We start from the raw sequence: 10655 nt of genomic DNA, 5'->3' as shown, positions 1-10655 counted from the left end.
AAAGGTTAATTCAGTCAATGACGTTTTTTAACACTCAAACATTTAATTACTATTTTACAATAAATAAAATGTCACTCAAAGCAGGTGGCTGTATACAGTTTATGTTGGTAAATGGAGCCAGGGTTCAGCTCTTTGTAGTTCATTCTTCACATAAAGCCACCAAAACCAGCCATGGCTTCGCTTTCCCAGTCTGAGTCCGAGTCACTTAAGTCCTGCACCTCTGTGGTGTGGATCGGTGAGAAGGTGCTGAAGCCGTCCCCCACGGCCCTCACGTGCGGGTATTGGATCTGACACCCGTTTTCCTTTGGCGACGACCTGCTGAGTTTGCTGTGGACGGGGATGGGAGGAATCACCACTTTCATCTCCGGTCCGATGGTTTTGTTCGGAGGGAAGTTATCATAATCCACCAGGAGCTTCGGGCCCTGGCTGCTAGTCACGGCGGCCTCGAACTTGGGGTTCTGCTCATTCTCCTTGGGGTATAGATGCACGTTGCAGCAGGGGACGTTGACGCTCAGCTCCAGCCTCTGCATCTGCTCAGGCTTTGCTCTGGCTACGTCCTCGTAGATGCAGGAGCCAGAGGACTGGTCGTAGCTGGGCTTGTTTGGATTGCTGCTCCTGTGATTGTCTTCTGTGTTCTGATGCACTGTTGGTCTGAAACTGTCCTCAAGGCCAAAGCTCCCAGTCCTGTGAGCCTCAGCTCCATGGTTGGTATCATACACTGCAAGGAAACATGAGCTTGGTTAAAATTGGCATATTCAATAACATTAATTCTTATTTTTAAGTTATATGTCTTTAGTCTAATGATTACCTTTTTCCTGGCCCATTATGTTCAGTATTTGGGTGAAAGGGCCTGAGGCTGGAGGATTGGAGACTTTAACTGGCACTGAAGAGCTGACCTGACGACGAGATTTGGCCCTTCTATTCTGAAACCACACCTAGAAAATCACGTAAAGGAGGCGTGAGAACTCTTAACATTTTTGAAGGTTATTTCAGAATCCTAAACTATTATTGGTCCATTACCTGAATCCTGGACTCAGGCAGACCAGTCAGGGCCTCCAGTCTCTCTCGCAGGTAAATGTCAGGATATTTCGTTTCAGAGTAAACTTTTTCTAGTACTTCGATCTGCTGCTGGGTGAAGTTGGTCCTCTTTCTTCTGTGCGTCAGTATCGCCACGCATTTATCCGGCCTCGGCGCCGAATTTGCAGTGCTGAAGTAACCAGTAACGTCAGAGGCTCCATAGTCTGAAACAATACAAGAAAATGCACAGTTGGAAATCGATACAGTAGAGAGTATACCCTGGAAAGTTTACGTCGGATCCGTGCGTAAATTACGCACAGCGCATCGGCTACCAACCTGAGTTCACTGCGCTGTTCACCTGCAGAGCTTCGTGGTACATGTGGAAATGGTTTACATCTCCGATGCGCATATTCCCATGAACTGAAGACATGATCCTCGACGTCCTACTTCCAGCAGCTGACTGAATTGGAGATCCGTGCGCCGGCCGGGGTTAAATCCCCCAGCGATCAAAGGTGGCGCTTCCTTTAAGTGTGAATGGGGCAACCATCACGGCCGGCTGGCACTGCAGCGGCGGCGCAGCAGCTTCAGACGTCTGCGGGCCGCAAAAGGTGTGAAAGGATCACACCTGGAACGGTGCAGCGGCCGCAGGTCTCTTTAAAGGGTTTATAATGGTATATGCAATGTCAATACACATCGACAGTGAAAACATTTATCCGCTTTGGAATGGATGTGGCCATAATGGACCCGTCGTCTTCAAAGAGAGACAGTCGGAAACTGCCATTTCCTCAGTAATAAGCCCGGAGGATTTAAATCTATAGCTTTATGATCGAAATAATGACTGGCCTTTACCTTGCATCTAAGGTGGTGCATCCAGTCATATTTGCATTATATTGACATATTTTTACAGCTCGTGCAACTACCAATGAGGTCATGCACTTTTTAAATATAGATTTTAAACATTAAATGAACACATGTTATAGATGTAATTGAAGCTGTATAGTTCCTGCTTTTAGAGCAGGTTTTATTCATTCAGTTGTATACTATATACTGTAGTGGATTCAATGTTACATGAGAGCTGAACTCTATCTGATGAAGATTAGTACCATTAGATGTCTGCTCTTCAGTAGTTCCTGTTCAACTCAATACACAAACCTTGGCTGAACTCTCAAGTGCTCACTATTGAGTCTTTTGTCTTTTCTGATTTAAAGGAGGATCAAATCAGGAGGTCAGCACAGAATGGCAGACAGACTAATTTGTTCACCTTAATTGGACTTCATGAATTTTTGGTTCTGCACTGTTTTGGTGCCACAAATCACAACTTTATTAACTTTAAACGATTATTTGGCTGTAGGTGGACTCTAAGGAATAATTAGATGGTTCATGGAAAACGATGACAATATTGTTATTGTGGGAAAAGAAGATGGTGCACATTTTGAAGCACAAATTAAAATAAAAATGGGGACATAATACAAAAGCAAACGTCAGGCCAATTGGTGATCCATGCTTTGATGCACAATTCGGACAGGATGTGCTGCTGGAAAAGACGTTTGCAGTTCAGAGGATGCTTTGTCTGAAGAGCCTCTTTAAGGTATCCTGCTTGCGTGCACAGACCAGACTGCTATGCTAAACGGAGACTGTGGAAGTTCCTGATCTTTGGAAAGGTTTTATTCTCTTTTACCTGAATTTAACATGCTTAAATTTCATCCCTATAAATATGGCTTTAGCATAATTGATTGGGTACCTGAAGATATTGCGTTCTTTAACACACACAAACATTTTAGAAGACTTTATTTTTAGAGATCTTGCATCTTTTTTTTGAACAATATTTTTCCTCAAATCCTATTCATTATTCTTTCACATTGTTACGCATTACTGTGAAAAGACACATTGTTAGTTAAGAGTATGTTAAAAGGACTGATATACTTTTAAATTAAATTCTGGATGTAACAAAGTGTACGATTAATTTCACACTAGGACTAGCCCTTTCTTTACCCATGCTATCATATCATAATTAAGTTGTTATTTGGTCTATTACTAATGTGAATCTGCACTCTGAGTTCAGCCTAATCCTGAAGTGCTGCAGCTGACAGACTAAAGTTTAAGACATCAAACACCTTTGGGATTTCTACTGGCGATTTCCAGTTGGCAGCTGACACTAGACAGAAACAAAAGCATTCACACCTCAAAAGGTTGACCACTACTTAACCTGTCGTTTAACCCAACCGCTATACATCTACCACGCAGACAGACAGTTAAATTATCCTCACAAGTTTGCAGATATATGTTGATGTTTTTTTTTAATTGGCCCTTGGCAGGAGTCCAGTCTTTGTGTATTTGAGGGGCATTTAAAGGACTACAATGCATTTATAGTTGAAGCGTGGACATCTGTATTTACTAGGTGAATACTTGAGATAACATGCAGCACAGTTTATAGGAACACATCCTGTAAGAACACTCTAAAAATGGCTGCAATAAGGAAACAAACTATAAACTCGCCAAGACGAGCAGGCCATCAGGAATAATTTATTCCAGTAAGATGCACAAGTAATGTCAAATCTGCAAAATATGCATGAACACAATTTTTTTCCCCAAAATTATGGCAAGAAACAGTGTGTCAAAATCACTCAACCCAGTATAATCTTACTCTAATAATTAGATATAATAATTATTATTATATTGTGTCAGCCATACAATATTATATATGCTATTATTGCTGTTGTTTAAAAAGTTGTCTTCCAGTTAGACTTAGCTATATACTACAGATATATTCCAAATGAAGATGTTTAGTACAGACTACAATTATTTATTTGTGTAATGTAAAAGTTCCATTGTATTACTAACATAAATAAAAAGGTTTAATTGTGGAATTGCATATATTACAATTTAATTTCAATCCTTGCGAGCAATTATTTCATTGTGTTAATTCTTTATGTCTTCTTTAAATTGCAGGACAAGTGATTCTGATGAACAATAACCTAGGAGCTGGTTCAAAAACAGCTTATTTTATGATGTGCACAATTTTAGCCACCATTTATAAATGTTAACCATACCAAATAGTTAAACGACAAATAAAGATTAGTTTTTGTTCACTTTTGATGTTTTTTTGACGGTTTAAACTTTGATGGAATTAAAAGGTCATCTTAAATGCTTAAAAAAAACAAATATTAATCCCTTGAAAAAATTAGTTTTTAATATAAATGGGTATTTTCTTCTGTTTTATAACAACCCAATGTTAAAAAGAATCATTTGAAAAACGATTATCATATATCGCTGTTAAGGACTCGTCATTATTTACATCGAGGGGGGAAAAAAACACCCGGAACTTCCGGTTGGTCTAAACGGAAGTAGGTACGTGGCTGCTCCAGCTGACAGTCTACATCATGGCGACAGAGGTTCAGAGCGGCGACCTCGAAAGTGCGACTTCCAGCCGGCTCGAAGTTTCTATCGATGGCCTCACACTCAGTCCCGACCCGGAGGGTGAGCACAGCCAGGCTGAGGAGCCGAACCCCAGCAACGCGAAAGCCGAGGAAGACACGCCGGTTTCGAGTGGAGACGAAGATGGAGAGACTGGCAAAGCGGCGATAGAGAGGAAATGGGGCTTTCCTCTGCTGGAGCTGTATGGACTGGGCCTGAAATTCTTCAAAGGTATTTTAAATTAGATACTTTATAGTTTTAATCGCGACAGATGCGGCTAACACACGAACCGACTTTCAAATTTAGAGACAAACTGGATCAACGACTGAAGTTAGCATTTTGCTAATATTAGCTGTCACCGCCATGGCTGCTGTCAACCGCAACGCTAGCTGTAATGCTAGCGAGTAGCTGCAAATGCTAACAAGCCTTTAGTTGGTTGAAAATGTTGATGTAGTGCCATTGTAGGCCTGACATCACTGCCTGGCGGTCTGCCTCGGGCTGTCTTCTCTTCTCTCCCAGCCTGAATGTAAGCAAGTCACGGGGCTGCTCCGTCAACCCATGGCTGAATCAGAAGCGACGTTAATTACTCACAAATCCCAATTGAAAGTGGCTTGCTTCGATTGGAAAGCTTTAACAAAGTGGACTATATGAACTGCAGATGTGAGACGCAAACCTAGACCTCAGACATTGCCAACATCCAGCTGTCCAATCGGAGGGATCGATGGTCTGCTGCCTTGATTACTTCCACGTACTTCCGAACAGCTCATAATCAAGAAAATTAATGCACTAATTATTTCTATTAACAATTTCCACCCGGTCATTTATGGAAGTGTGCACACATTTGTATTTCTGGGTGGTGGGCTGGGCCCCTGATCAAGGCGCCCAATCCTAATTTCGGCGTCACACTGGCCCTGTGCCTTAATGGTGCGTTCACTGCCGGTGTGTAAAGAAAATGCACAGGTCCGTTTCACTATCACTAATTGGTGCGTGTGTGTGCGCAAATATTTGGTTTCTTCTTAACAGTTGAGCACTAACATTTGCTATTGATGACAGATATGAAGAAAGTTGAGCAAATGAGGGCATTTAAACTGAATGATTTTGGAATCTTGTGATAAAAGGCATCTTTGCAGACAGCTGGTCTGTTTTCTGAATTACAAGAAATAAATGCAGTCAGTAATTAGGAGCAGTTAGAAAACAAGATGGATAGATCTTTGGTACAAGGCACTGACCTTAAACATAAGTCAAAAATGTGAATGAGCAATCCAATCTGATTCCGTTAACATGGATTAGAGATATTTTATCAGGTAGGTTAAGCACAGAACTGAACAGAATATTCTTGACCCATTAGATTTGGTCATATTTTTGTGGGAAAAGGTTTGGAAATGTATTCCAAGTCACTATTTAATCCAGATAACTGGCCTTTTTGTCACAAATGTGACTTGTGTATACCAGTTTTAGGAGAGGGCCTCGGACATATTTAATACTGGCAACATCCTGCTTTATTAATAGAGTTTATGGGCATATTTCCACATATCCTTAATGGTATGTGTTGATGAAACAAATGTAGAGATGATTTTAGGAATCTAGTCTGGAGAGGCATTTTCAGCTTGATGAGCCACCTAAAGATGATGTCCAAAATTGAAAAGTAATCTTTTATTGTTTTCTTTTTTACAGACAGATATTACTTTATTATATTAATCTGCACCGTCCAATACTTGGGATTTCTCTCTCAGAAATAAATCTGTCACTCAATCATTTTAATGTCTGGGTATTTTTATGTCATTGTCAGAGAACAGGCTGTCCAAATAGGTTTGGCCCAGGTTGTCAATGCCATAGCAATCTGAGCTATTAGCATTAGCATTACCAGTCAGGTATTTCCAGTTACCGGTAGTTGTGGGTTAGGTCTGATTACACAATAGATATAAATGTTTCTTGCTGTAACTTGCTTAAATTAATATCAGTGGGATAATTGTCTGTACCATCATCCGTACATTTTATACAAAAACAGAAATAATTAAAAACAGATTATAAGAACACATTATAAGCACACAACAGCCAGAGCAAAGCTAATCTGGTTCTTTCTATTCCTGCTCTCAGATAAGGATGGGAAGGCCTTCCACCCGACCTATGAGGAGAAGCTTCGACTGGTGGCTCTGCATAAACTGGTGTTACTGGGTCCTTATAATCCTGACGCTTCACCGGATGTAGGATTCTTTGATGTCTTGGGCAATGACCGCAGGTGAATCCTCCAGACAAGCCTTTCAAGCTCTAACTTATTTTAGCATTTGTAGTCACTGTAGTGTTTAGATAGGATGTGTTGTAGGAACACAGCTCGTTTTCAGAACTTGTATTTTCATGGTTGCCATTGTTACTGAACTGTAGTTTGTACTGTGCACAGAAAAGAATGGGCATCCTTGGGAAACATGGAAAAAGAGGAGGCCATGGTGGAGTTTATCAAGCTGCTCAACAAATGCTGCAGCCTCTTTGCTCCTTTTGTCACCTCACATAAAATAGAGCGAGAGGAGCAAGAAAGAAAAAGGTAGGATGCGTCCTCTACCTCGTATTAACACAAACAAACAGGACATTATCCACCAGACACACTTCATTATTTGTACATGACCCTTAGAAAAGAAGAAGAGGAGCGTCAACGGCAGGAGGAGGAGGAGAGGGAGCGACAGAGACAAGAGGAAGAGAGGCGAAGGCTTGAAGAGGAAGAACGGCTGAGAAGAGAGGAAGAAGAAAGGAGACAGGCAGAGGAGGAGAGACTACGTATCGAGCAGCAGAAGTATGTCACTGTACTGTATAATGTTGGACAGTTGCACCTCTCGGTGAGACTTGTATCTGGAAGAATAACCACATGCATTTACTCTTCTCTGGTGATTCGTCCCAGACAACAGATAATGGCGGCGCTCAATGCGCAGACAGCAGTGCAGTTCCAGCAGTATGCCGCTCAGCAATACCCCAACAACCCAGAGCAACAGCTGGGCCTCATCCGGCAGCTCCAGGAGCAGCACTATCAGCAGTACATGCAGCAGCTCTACCAGGTCCAGCTGGCCCAACAACAGGTACGGGAGAACGAGCCATTACAGGTGGAGGTATTTGCCATCATCATTGCAGAATATTATTTAACAATGTCTTTCTCCAGGCAGCACTACAGAAGCAGCAGCAGGCGGATTTGGGCGCTTTAGACTCGAGCAGCTTTAACAATGGTGAACAAGTCGCCGCCTCCGCTGTGGGTCGTCTGTGTGCGGGTTCAACACCTGTGGGTGAAGAAGCCCCCACAGTTAACGGAGGACAGTCAGACTCGTACTCGGAGAGCATGGACAGGGAACAAGAACCTGAGCTGGCGGAGGAGGTGTCAGAGAACGGGCCTTTATTAGGTTAGTGCCCTGATATGTGGAGATGCTTTATAAGCATGCAGAGACTGCTGATGTGGACATAATTTCTTCTGTTTGTTGATTTGACCTGAAGGACAGGAAGGAAACTTGCTGAAACTAGTGATAATAATTTGCAGAATATGTTGCGTACGTACAAGGTCATGCTCCCTTATTAAAGTTATACAAGTTCTTGATTTAATCCCAAAATATGTCACAAAATAAATGAATCCAGTGAGCATCATGCACAAATGTTTACATGAACAGGTTGTAAAAAGATCCTTGTTTCTCAGCAGCAGATTCACCACCAATCATAGCTGCTCCTTCCATGTGGACTCGACCACAAATCAAGGACTTCAAGGAGAAAATCCGACAGGACGCAGACAGCGTGATCACGGTGGGGCGTGGCGAGGTGGTGACAGTGCGGGTGCCCACGCACGAGGAGGGCTCTTACCTGTTCTGGGAGTTTGCCACAGACTATTATGACATTGGGTTTGGAGTGTTCTTCGAGTGGACAGATGCGGCCTCTGCGTCGGTCAGCGTGCACGTTTCAGAGTCCAGCGATGAAGACGAGGAGGATGAAGGTGAGGTGTCGATGTAAATGCATTTTATAGAGATATTTTCCGATTCTGTAGCAATGCTGAGGCAGCTTGATTTGATGCGTTTAAAAATAGCAGCTCCTCCTTACGTGATGTTGACGTACGCTGTCCTGTCTCGGCATGTTTATTATGCAGGTTATAAACAGACTATTTAGTCTTTGTTTTTGGAACAATTAAAAAGAGTTTATAATATTTTCTATGTTGACTGTATGCTATATTGATAGGTTGTCTAACCAAAGGTGTGTATTTCATTTTATCATTTTATTGATGATAATGGGGGCAGATTTTGTAGCAATATTGTTGTCCCAGTCCCTCCTCCTCATCGCAGAACCTTGTCTCTGTAGGTGATCCTCCTACTGAAGAGGAGAAAGCCAAGAAGGATGCAGGGAAGCCCCAGGTGGATGAGATTGTGCCGGTGTACCGGCGGGACTGTCATGAGGAGGTGTATGCCGGCAGCCACCAGTATCCTGGCCGCGGAGTCTACCTGCTCAAGTTTGACAACTCCTATTCACTCTGGCGCTCCAAGAGTGTTTACTACAGAGTGTATTACACCAGATAAGCCTGGATACAGACACCGGGGGGAGCCGGGGAGTGTTTTTGTTCATATATGTGTGATATGTGCAATGGCAGGCTGTATGTGCGTGTGGGGGTGTGACTGAGAGCGAAACCAGAACTATACCTGAGAAAACCACCAGAGGGTGACAAAGAGACACGTGGAACTTGATTTTGGAGAAATGGGCTAAAATGTATTTGCCGTTTGTGTCCTCAGCTACACCATGTTAGTCTCCCATCGAGCCTTTGGAAACCTGTTCCATATTCACCAACATGTCTTTGCTGCGCTCACATAGACCAAGCTGTAGGAATTTGCTCTCTTGTTGTGTGTTACCACTTTATACCATTGTTTCCTTGTCTCGTCCCCCACCACACTAACAGTGTGGCCTTGCGGCGGCTTTCCATGGCCATGAACGAATAGCTGGGAAGTGCAACACTGGGAGAGCTGTTTCTCTTTAGTGTTAATGGTGGTTGTCTCTTCCAATAACTTTGTTTAAAATCAAATGCTCTTTATGTCAGGTTTTCTAATCCACAGAGAAATTCTATTCTTTGTTCAGTCATGAAAAACAACAATGTACACTATCTTAACCAGCTTTCTTGTTAAAACCGTTATAAAGCTGAAGTGGTGCCAGTGCTCTTTTTCTTCTTTTTTTTAACCTTATTTCTGCAGCAGTCATTATTTTCTGCATAAACTGATTGATGGAGCATACCATGAGCGTACTGATTACGTTTCTGAAGGACAGGCATATCGTCATTCCATGGAGTGGGTTGAAATTTAAATGAAGCATAAATAAACAATAAACGAATAAATGAATACTTCACACTAAAATATTAAAATGTTGCGGGTCTTCGGGCTTCTCAGAGACAACCATCTCGGTGTGTTATACTGATAAGAGAAATTGCACTTCCTTCCTCTGACAGATCCCGTGTGAGTGATACTGTTTAAGTTTATTCCACCTCAAAGCCTTCTTCATGGCAGAGTTCCTGTTAAATAATTTTGTCATGCTCTCTTTTGATTGTCTGTTTATAAAAAACAGCAAGTAAGAGCTTGTTTGAAGACAAATTTTGGCAGAGGTTTTTTTTTAAAAAAAAAGAATTCATTTGCGTTCCAGGAGTTGCTGTCTGATTCTGACACACAAGTAACACCAAAATTAAAACTGTGTTTGTAAGGTCATAAACATGTGTTGCTGTGTTTTGTTTTTTCATGGATGAAAATTGACACAAAGTTCCTTTAATAAATTGGGATCATTTACACGTGACCGTATTTCACGGCTGTCTTGTTACATCTCGATGTTTGTTCATTTTCATGTGTGTATACAACCAAATTGAAAGGCAGAGGTGTATTAATTTGCAAATTAACATACTGTTACTATTTATGATTTAACCAAGGCTTAAATTCTAATAGTTCCTTTATTTTACGTGCTGTGTTGTTTGATTTTGAGGTCTCTCTGTTGATTGTGCTAACTTTTTCAAACTTTTCTTATGTAAATAATTAAATGCATTTATGGGTCTCTAAATGGTCAAGACTGGAAATCAATGCACTGGAAAATATAGTGAATGAAATATGTATACATTTTCCCAGACTTGTATGAATCATAAAAATGCACAGGTAACAAAAGCAAAGCCTTTTTTTATCCTTTTGACTTGTTTGATCACTTATTTTACCTTGATTAAAGTAGCGCTTGTTCTTAGAATAGCT

General features: G+C 41.6%; 2 protein-coding genes across 3 annotated transcripts; one reads left to right on the top strand and one right to left on the bottom strand.

The window, feature by feature from the left end:
- Positions 1-43: 43 nt before the first annotated feature.
- Positions 44-1426, bottom strand: mixl1 (Mix paired-like homeobox). Its single transcript, XM_057017658.1, has 4 exons — positions 1354-1426; positions 1021-1304; positions 809-935; positions 44-718 (listed from the first exon to the last, which is right to left on the bottom strand). The coding sequence occupies exons 1-4, from the start codon at positions 1424-1426 to the stop codon at positions 147-149; spliced, it is 1056 nt and encodes a 351-aa protein (XP_056873638.1). The 3' UTR covers positions 44-146.
- Positions 1427-4356: 2930 nt separating this feature from the next.
- Positions 4357-10473, top strand: acbd3 (acyl-Coenzyme A binding domain containing 3). 2 transcript variants are annotated; one of them, XM_057017178.1, is made up of 8 exons: positions 4357-4662; positions 6529-6670; positions 6830-6970; positions 7058-7216; positions 7322-7496; positions 7577-7811; positions 8102-8389; positions 8749-10473. In XM_057017178.1, exons 1-8 carry the CDS (start codon positions 4398-4400, stop codon positions 8961-8963), a joined length of 1620 nt encoding a protein of 539 aa, XP_056873158.1. In that variant the 5' UTR covers positions 4357-4397; the 3' UTR covers positions 8964-10473. The 2 variants fall into 2 exon arrangements, with proteins under 2 accessions (XP_056873158.1, XP_056873157.1); XM_057017177.1 differs by having other exon boundaries at positions 8099-8389.
- The last annotated feature ends 182 nt before the right edge of the window (positions 10474-10655 follow it).

Source organism: Takifugu flavidus, chromosome 19, assembly GCF_003711565.1.
Source record: "Takifugu flavidus isolate HTHZ2018 chromosome 19, ASM371156v2, whole genome shotgun sequence".
NCBI lineage: Eukaryota > Metazoa > Chordata > Actinopteri > Tetraodontiformes > Tetraodontidae > Takifugu > Takifugu flavidus.
This window is presented reverse-complemented; position numbering and strand designations above follow the sequence as displayed.

Bases quoted from the DNA above. Each gene is read 5' to 3' on its own strand.
- mixl1 (XM_057017658.1), bottom strand. From the start codon at position 1,426: ATGCGCATCGGAGATGTAAACCATTTCCACATGTACCACGAAGCTCTG. The intron at 1,305-1,353 runs GTTGGTAGCCGA...ATCCGACGTAAA, and splicing joins GAACAGCGCAGTGAACTCAG to CTTTCCAGGGTATACTCTCT. The intron at 719-808 runs GTAATCATTAGA...GTTTCCTTGCAG, and splicing joins CATAATGGGCCAGGAAAAAG to TGTATGATACCAACCATGGA.
- acbd3 (XM_057017177.1), top strand. From the start codon at position 4,398: ATGGCGACAGAGGTTCAGAGCGGCGACCTCGAAAGTGCGACTTCCAGC. The intron at 7,217-7,321 runs GTATGTCACTGT...GATTCGTCCCAG, and splicing joins CTACGTATCGAGCAGCAGAA to ACAACAGATAATGGCGGCGC. The intron at 7,497-7,576 runs GTACGGGAGAAC...GTCTTTCTCCAG, and splicing joins TCCAGCTGGCCCAACAACAG to GCAGCACTACAGAAGCAGCA.